The sequence below is a fragment of the Neophocaena asiaeorientalis genome, unplaced genomic scaffold (assembly GCF_003031525.2).
Source record: "Neophocaena asiaeorientalis asiaeorientalis breed wild unplaced genomic scaffold, Neophocaena_asiaeorientalis_V1.1 scaffold134, whole genome shotgun sequence".
Taxonomy (NCBI): Eukaryota; Metazoa; Chordata; class Mammalia; order Artiodactyla; family Phocoenidae; genus Neophocaena; species Neophocaena asiaeorientalis.
In genome coordinates, this window is record NW_020185339.1 from 27,628,083 (window position 1) to 27,637,354 (window position 9,272).

The window sequence follows — 9,272 nt, forward strand, 5'->3', positions numbered from 1 at the left end:
ACTTTCATGCCATTGTGGTCAGAGAAGATCCTTGGTATGGTTTCAATCTTCTTGAAGTTGCTAAGACTTGTTTTGTGGCCTAACATATGGTCTGTCCTCGAAAATGTTCTATGTGCACTTGAGAAATAATCTGCTGCTGTTGGTTGGAATGTTCTGCGTATGTCTCTTAAGTCCACTTTGGTCTACAGTGTTATTTAAATCTGCTATTTCCTTATTGATTCTCTATCTGGATGATCTGTCCATTGTTGAGAGTGGGATATTAAAGTCCCCAACTATTATCGAATTGCTGTTTATTTCTCCCTTTAACTCTGTTAGTTTTTGCTTTATATATCTAAGTGCTCCAACGTTGGATGCATAAATATTTACAATTGTTATATCTTCTTGATGGATTGACCCCTTTATCATTGTGTGGTGACCTTTCTTTGTTTCTTTTTACCATTTACATTTAAAGTCTATTTTGTCTAATATAAGTACAACTACCCCTGCTTTTTTGGGGTTACCATTTGCTTGAATGTCTTTTTCCGTCCCTTCACTCTCAGTCTATGTGTGCCTTTAAAGCTAAAGTGAGTCCCTTGTAGGCAGCATATTGTTGGACAAAGACTTTTCTGAACAAACAAAAGCTAGAGAGTTCATTACCGCTAGACTAGCCTTACAAGAAATGCTAAAGGAAGTCCTTTGACTGAAAGTAAAAGGACACTAATTAACATCATAAAGACATTAAAAGGTAGTGCAAAACTCACTGGTAATGGTAAATATGTAGCCAAACTTAGATTCTGTAATTTGGTAATAGTGGTGCATAATTTACTTACAACTTTAAAAGTTAAAGGAATTAATATAGTAAAAATAACTATAACAACACTAATCTATTAGTTACACATTATAAAAGATATGTAAATCATAACAGCAATAACCTAAAATGTGTGGTGGAGGAGAAGCCAAAGTGTAAAGTTTAGGAATTCTATTGAAGTTAAGTTGCTAACAGCTTAAAATAGCGTGTTATAATTTTAAGATAGTTTATGTAAGCTTCTTGATAACCTCAAGGTAAAAACCTGTAACAGTTACACAAAAGGACTTGATAAAGAAATCAAAGCATACTGATACCAAAGGACATCAAAACACAAAAAAGACAGCAGGCTAAGAAACAGGGAACAGTGGATCTACAAAACAACCAGAAAACAATTAATAAATGGTGATAGTAAGTCCTTACCTAGCAATAATTACTTTAAAGGTAAACAGATTAAATTCTCCAATCAAAAGACATAGAATGGCTAAATCAACTTATATTACTTACCTATTTCAATTTATATTCAGACCGTAAGATTAAAAAACAGGTTATATACACTGAAAAGTACAAAACATTGCTGAAAGAAATTAAAGAAGACAAATAAATGGAAAGACATCCCTTGTTCATGTATTGGAAGACTTAATATTGTTAAAATGACAGTACTACCCAGAATGATCTATAGATTCAATGAAATAGCTATAAAAATCCCAGTGATGCTTTTGCAGAAATAAAAAACCCATCCTAAGATTCATACGGAATATCAAAAGACCCCAAATAGCCAAAATAATCTTGAAAAAGAAGAATAAAGTTGGAAGACCATACTTCCTGATTTCAAAACTTACTGAAAAGCTACAATAACTGAAACAGTGTGGTACTAGCATAAGGGCAGATATATATACCAATGGAAAAGAATAGAGAGCCCAGAAATACACCCTTGCATATGTGGCCAATTGATTTTCAACAAGAGTGCCAAGATAATTCAATGGAGAAAGGAAAGGCTTTTCAACAAATGATGCTGGGAGAATTGGATATCTACATACAAAAGAATGAAATTGGACCCTTACAGCATATGCAAAAGTTAACTCAAAATAGATCAAAGACCAAAATATAAGAATAAAGCTATAAAACTCTTAGAAGAAAACACAGAAGAAAAGCTTCATGATACTGGATTTGGCAGTGATTCTTGGATATGACACCAAAAGCACAGGCAACAAAAGAAAAAAATAGATAAATTGGACTTGATCAAAATTAAAAACTTGTGCATCAAAGGACACTTTCAAGAGAGTGAAAAGACAACCCACAGAATTGGAGAAAATATTTGTATATCATATATTTGACAAGGGATTAATATCTAGGATATATAAAGCACTCCTACAGCTCAACATCCACAAAAAATCCAGACAGCTGAGTTCAAAAATGGGCAAAGGACTTGAATAGACGTTTCTCCACAGAAGAAATACAGGACTGCCCTGTTGGTCCAGTGGTTAAGAATCCGTGCTTCCACTGCAGGGGGCACGGGTTCGATCCCTGGTCCAGGAGCTAAGATCCTGCATGCCACATGGTGTGGCCAAAAACAAAATAAAATAAACCTTAAAAAAAAAGAAGAAGAAATACAAATGGCCAGAAATCACATGGAAAGATGCTCAACATCACTAATCATTAGGGAAATGTGACTCAAAACCACAATGAGGGACTTCCCTGGTGGCGCAGTGGTTAAGAATCCACCTGCCAATGCAGGGGACCATGGGTTCAAGCCCTGGTCCAGGAAGATCCCACATGCTGTGGAGCACCTAAGACCATGTGCCACAACTACTGAGCCTGTGCTGTAGAGCCCATGAGCCACAACTACTGAGCTGGAGTGCCTAGAGTCCATGCTCCGCAGCGAGAGAAGCACCGCAATGAGAAGCCCATGAACCGCAACGAAGAGTAGCCCCCACTCGCCGCAACTAGAGAAAGCCTGCGCACAGCAATGAAGACCCAACGCAGCCAAAAATAAATAAATAAATTAATTAAAACAACAAAACCACAATGAGATACCACTTCACACTCATTCAGATAGTTACCATAGTAACAGTGTAAGTAATGAACTAGGGATATGGAGACTGATATTCTGAATCTACTTCTCATCAGTGGGTAGTATTGGGGGACAAAAAGAAGCGAATTTAAGAGATACTGCACAGAGAGAGTCAGCTAACTGTCGAGGTAATGGGACTGTTGGTGAGGCTGTTATCTGAGAAAATAGAGAAGGGATAGAATTAGAGGGAAGATTTTTTTTTAATAAGATGGGAATTTATTTTAAACTTTATACCTGATTTTGACCACTTCCAGATTTAGCATGCCATAATAACACTTAGAACAGTTGATGGTCATTTTTAAAAAATTAATTATTTTGCCCGTGTTGGGTCTTTGTTCTGCGCGCAGGCTTTCTCTAGTTGCAGCGAGCAGGGGCTACTCTTTGTTGCGATGTGTGGGCTTCTCATTGCGATGGCTTCTCAATGGAGCACAGGCTCTAGGTAAGCGGGCTCAGTAGCTGTGGCTCACAGGCTCTAGAGAACAGGATCAGTAGTTGTGGCACACGGGCTTAGTTGCGGCATGTGGGATCTTCCTGGACCAGGGCTCGAACCTGTGTCCCCTGCATTGGCAGGCGGATTCTTAACCTCTACGCCACCAGGGTAGTCCCAGTTGATAGTCATTTGACTAAAAACACAAGTTATTTATAAACCACTTAGTATGTATTCACTTTTGTATATAGATTGTAATCCAAGAAAAACAAAATGGTAAATTAAGAGTTCAGATATCTTAGATAAGACTTGATTTCTGGGCTTCAGAAAGATGTGGAAACTTTTCCTGAAGAAACTTTTCTTTCTTGCTTGCTAAACTTGTCTTCCTTGCTTTGATGCAGGCTTGTTTCTCAATTCTCAGTCTGACAAAACGTTTCACGCAGGGCACTGCAAAGAATCGTTTTCTATTGTTTCTTTTATTTAGGTACCAAGGTATAGGCCACTGCTTGAACTTGTGCCAGATGATTCTTCCAAAGATGTCTCTTCTCCAAGAACCAGGTCTAGCTTTTTCTTGACCAGTCTGAAGAATTCTGAGGGCATCTTCCCTTTCCTGGACAACTTTATCTAATGTATCCATGGAATCTACTACCTTTTCTAACCGCTTCAGACTTGGCATTGGCAATCTCTGCCGCTTAGCCTCCTGCTCTAGAATTAGGAGCATGTTTCTTTCAGGAGAACATACCAAAGTTTATGTAAATCTTCATTACTTTTGTTCCTTAATTGCTGACAGGTCCATGAAGCTCCCTGTGCTAGCAGGGGCCTGAGGACTTATTAACGACCTGAAAGCCTTCAGGGCTGCCGAGAGTGTTCTCTAGAGGAAAGAGTTTAAAAGTTCATGTTTGGACTTGCTGGGAATGTGACTCCAGTATATACGTATAGTAGGGAGCTGGAAATACGACTCAGCTGGAGAGACTTGGGAGTTGCCAGGACATGATGACTCCTAAAACAGAAGTAGATGAGACATCTCTAGGGAAGAGTACAGATGATAAGGCAAGAGGATAGAAGGTGGAACTCTTGAAAATACTGCCACTTAAAAGAAGACAAAGACTCAAGGAATAAGGAAAAAAAATTTTTTAAGGTAGAGAATAGTGGTGTCTTAAAAATCAAGAAAAGAGATCGGAGGGAATTCCCTGGCAGTCCAGTGGCTAGGAATCTGAGCTTTCACTGCTGAGGGCCCGGGTTCAGTCCCTGGTTGGTGAACTAAGATCCCACAAGCCATGCGGCATGGCCAAAAAAAAAAAAGAGGTAGAACAGCAGTCAACTTTGCCAATGTTATTATACAGATGAAATAGGATGGGGATTGAGTAGAGATCATTGGATTTGGCATAGAGGTGGGTCTTTAATAGTGTGTTCTGGCTACAAAAATCAGACTGCAATTGGGATTTTATGAGTCAATGCAGGTGAAGCAAAAGGGAGTCTTTCTTTCAAGGAGTCTAGTAGTGAAAGGAAGAATAGAAACAGGTAGGGTTTGTTTGTTTGCTAAATAATGATGAGGTGACCTAAACATGTTTGAAGGCTGTAGGGAAGAAGCAAGAGGAAAATATTGAAAAATACTAAAGAGACAATGAGGTGTAATGAAACAGCTATAGACTTGAGACTAGGTTTAAATCAATAGGTTGCCACTTTACAGCAATGTGGTCTTGGGAAAATTACCAAATATCTCTGATCTCTGACTCCTCAGGTGTGAAATGGAGATAACAGCTATCTCAGAGGGCTACTGGGAGGGCTTTTTTAAAATACAGAGTTATATGTAACATTCTTAAACAGTACCTAATCTCAGAGTGGGTCTTTCATGTTGTAAGAAGGAATAAGGGATAACTGATGGTGCAAGGTTTAGGAAATGAGGGGGAACAGGAATAGAAGTGACAGAGTCTTCTGAGACAGGAGGTACTCCTGAAAAATACAGACTATGCCTCAGTAATGGCGACTAGTATATAATATACATTCAGTAAATGTTTGTTGAGTAAAGGGGTAAAAATATCAATAAGATTTAGCCTTGAGAACTGTTAAGTGGAATATTATCTTCAAAGGCTTGGGAGAGTAATGAGGTTTAATATATATGGCTTCAGAAGGCAGAATGAAAATCAAGACACTTAGTTCAACATAAGGAAAGGCTTTCTAAGAAATAAAGCTGCACAAAATTTAAATGAAATTCTTTCCGAGGTAGCAGTTCATCATCACAAGAGGTGTTTCAAGTAGAGAGCCAAATGATATAGTTATGGTTATGTGTGTGGATTTTCATTATGACGCACCTGGATTCGATCCCTGATTTCACTGCTTTCCAGTCAGGGTCTCCCTACAGTAAAGAGTGGTTGTGAAGAGTAGTGGAACTTGTGTCTGAAAAAATGCCTGACTCAATGCATTAAAGCAATAATTATTTCAGACTAGAGAACCCTTTACTTCAATATGTTAAGAAGGATTCATATACAGGACAGAGAATTGAACCACACCTTTAAAATACCTCTTTGAACTCTAAGATTTTATGACAGTATAACAAAGCTATATTATTCGACCAAGGTGGTATATGTAGTAGGTTCTGGAATCTTACTTAAAGCCACTGCACCACAAAGTGTCAGAGGAGGACTAGGATACAGGTCGCCCCTCTCCAAATGCATTGCTCTCCCCACGTGTCAAAGGAACAGACTAGGGCTTCCCTGGTGGCGCAGTGGTTGAGAGTCCACCTGCCGATGCAGGGGACGCGGGTTTGTGCCCCGGTCCGGGAAGATCCCACATGCTACGGAGCAGCTGGGCTCGTGAGCCATGGCCGCTGATCCTGCGCGTCCGGAGCCTGTGCTCCACAACAGGAAAAGCCACAGCAGTGAGAGGCCCGCGTACCGCAAAAAAAAAAAAGGAACAGACTAGTAAAGGCACAATATCAGGACGTAATAGGTGAGAAGAGCTTTTTCAAGAATCTTCAAACCATACCAAGCAGGCTTTTCCTTCCTTGGTTTAAGGTTTGAAAGCTGTTGAAAAGCAGTTTTTAAAGACAGCATTTTAGGAAAGAGTTGTAAAACACCCACACCTGAAAGACCAGAATTGATTTCTAACTCTGAAGCTTTTTTCTACATCTTTTTCTATACCCTTGGGTTTATACCTTAATAGCTTCCCATTTTTCTTATCTCTATTCCTCAAGAGGCCAACTTACGAAACTGAAATGCATGTTTTTTAAATGTGGTAAACAGATTAAAAGAGTAAAACCTTAGGAACCCCATCAGGCCAGTTACCCTCAGTTGAATTTTGAAGTTGTTGTTAGTTTTTCTTAGAGACTTTTCATTCTTCTCCCAGATAGCTCATAAAAATTAGAGACTAAAGAGAGACTGTATGACAGGTACCACGGTTTTCCACAGTATTTATCTTAGAGCTTCATTTTAAATGTTAGGAGGGTCATAAAGTTCTATTACAACTGTGGTAAATCTATTTCTCCAAGACTGACATCATCCATAGACTTAATAAATATTTATTATGTCTCCTATAAAGTAAGCCAACTCCTGTATTAGTACCAGAAATACAAAATAAAACATGTAGTCCTTGTCTTCATGGACTTGTCTCACCATGATCTAATGGTGAGAAAGACAAATACATGATTACAATACAATAATTTTTAAAGCTAAAAGAAATGCTATTTATTATTTAAAGCAAGGTCCAACAAACTACAACCCACAGGCCAAATCTGGCCTGTCTTCTATTTTTATATAGCCCATAAACAAAAAACGTTTTTTACACTTTTGAATGGCTGGGGAAAACCCAAAATGACAAAATGGGATTTTGTTCAGATTTCAGTGTTCATAAATAGTTTTATTGGATCACAGCACACTCATTCAATGATGTATCATCTATGACCACTTTGGTTCTACTGTGACAGAGTTGAGTATGGCCTGCAAAGCCTAAAATATTTACTGTCTTTACAGAAAACGTTTGTTGACCTCTGACTTAAAGGATTTATTTCAACAAATATTCAGTGTACTATTCAGTATAAGGCATTATGGCTACTTGGAAACATATCGTTTAACTGAACATGGCTGAAGTCAAATGGTCCTCTGCCACTTCAAAATATCCCCCAAGAGAATAAAATAAGAGTTCTGTTCTGAATACATACCTATTGTCCTTATTAGTGCAGTGGGCAGCCGTGAGGACCCATCTATTTTTCACTAAGCTTCCCGCACATACATGATAACGATATCTGCCATATTGAATCTGTAGGCTAACTAGCCATGGCCATGCGCCAATTTGAGCTTCTGTGCCCCCTACAATCCGAGACCCCTTGAACGTATTTGCAAGTGGTGCTGTTCCACAATCTAAAAATAAAAATGATATATTATTTGGACTGAACATATTATTATATGTATTACTTTATAATCTTAACACGTTAATATAATATTTGAAATTCCTATTTAAAAAACTCATAAAGCAAGCTGGATACCTAAGCCATGCCCATATTTTGAAAAAAGATCTTAGAGAGCTAAGACAAACATGCCTTAATTGCTTGCTTACAAATAGAAAGGCATTAAATCAGCACAATTCATCAATTTTAAAACTCTTCTCCTGAGAAGTGTAACAATGAGGTAGGTTTCTCTGGCCAGGTATCACATTTTTCCCTGTGTGAAACGGCCACTAAAAGAGCCTGGGACTGGTCAACCAAGAGCTACAAGTTCTAGTACTTGCCATTTAACTTGTTGGGTTAATTCTTCTTAACTGTAGTATGAAAAAGTCACCTAACAGCCCTTTCATCTTTGAATTCCCATGAATTATTAGTCTGTAAAATGGGAATGACAAAGCCCAGAATGTTTTGAGGCGCATATACAGACACAGAAGTGTATGACATTTTTACTATTAGTACTACTACGACAGTCATTAAAATCGGGCTGCTTGGATCCGTAAATTTTTAGTTAAAGGCAGTTGGAAAAACAGAAAAGGAGGGCCCCAAATTCAAATACTACTTAAGCGGGGAAAAGGCAAGGACGACTGTCCAAAGAGAAGAACGAACAGATACTGCCCTTTGCGTTCAACCCTTCCTCTTCCGGGGCCTGGGGCTCCTTCTGCGTCCTGGGCCTCCCACTCATGGCTTCAGGCCACCTCCGACCTCCGGCCTGTTCCTGCGAGGAGCCGTGCCCACTCCTTTCAGAGAGTGGGTAGTGTTCTGAGCATATGAGAGCGCCCCCCAGAAACAACAGCGCTGCGCTCAGGAGGCCCAGCCCCATGTCGGAACTCCTGGTGGGCAAGATGGCGGCAGGCATTTCCTGCCCGCTCCCCCTGCCCCCTTCCCCCACCCCGCGAGCCTGTGGACCCTCGGCCTGAGCAGCCTGGCAGAGGAGGTGGGCGAGGTGGGAGACGCGGGAGCTGTGCTGCTGGCTAGGTGCAGGGGGCGGGGTGGGGGGCGACGTCACGCAAGCAAAGTAAGCGAGGGGTTTTGATGGGGGCTGAGGCCTGTGAGGCTGCGGAAGTGCCCGGATGAGTCAAGGCCTCAGCTGGTGTTCTAGTTACGCGACCAATGAAATGTCTCGCCCTCAGCCAGGATCTGGGGATTCGCTAACTGGCGAGACCTTCCTGAGCCAGATCTACACACTTAGATGGTACAGTAGGACTGTTGTGGTGAGAGGGGAGCTGCTGGAACCTCTGGAGTGGCTCAGACTTCAAGGCCAGGAAGGCTTCCTGAAGTAAGAGCACCTAAACTGAAGTGGGTAAGCTGGGGATGGGAGACGTAAAGCAGAAGGCAAAGCAGGTGTAGAGGTTGGGATTTGAGACAATGTGGGCGTTGGGGGAGCCCAATTTCTGTAATGCACATTGATCTCATCATTAATTGTTCTGTAGTAGTTTACCTTCGACTGGTCACCTCAGGGTGAGCTGATTAAATCAAATGTAAGGACCTGCAGGGACATCCCTGGTGGTCCAGTGGTTAAGACTCCATGCTTCCACTACAGGGGGCGCGG

The 9,272-nt window shown here is 40.5% G+C and overlaps 1 protein-coding gene and 1 pseudogene across 1 annotated transcript in view; both read right to left on the bottom strand.

The window, feature by feature from the left end:
• The window catches only part of TMPRSS12 (transmembrane serine protease 12), a 38,302-nt gene extending 29,759 nt beyond the window's left edge, over positions 1-8,543 (bottom strand). Inside the window, exons 1-2 of the mRNA XM_024736423.1 lie at positions 8,336-8,543; positions 7,442-7,640 (exon numbers count right to left, since the gene is read on the bottom strand). Coding sequence (XP_024592191.1) covers positions 7,442-7,640; positions 8,336-8,543 — 407 coding nt within the window. The remainder of the gene's footprint in view (positions 1-7,441; positions 7,641-8,335) is intronic.
• Positions 3,584-4,021, bottom strand: LOC112394304 (39S ribosomal protein L47, mitochondrial pseudogene; annotated as a pseudogene).
• Positions 8,544-9,272: the final 729 nt, after the last annotated feature.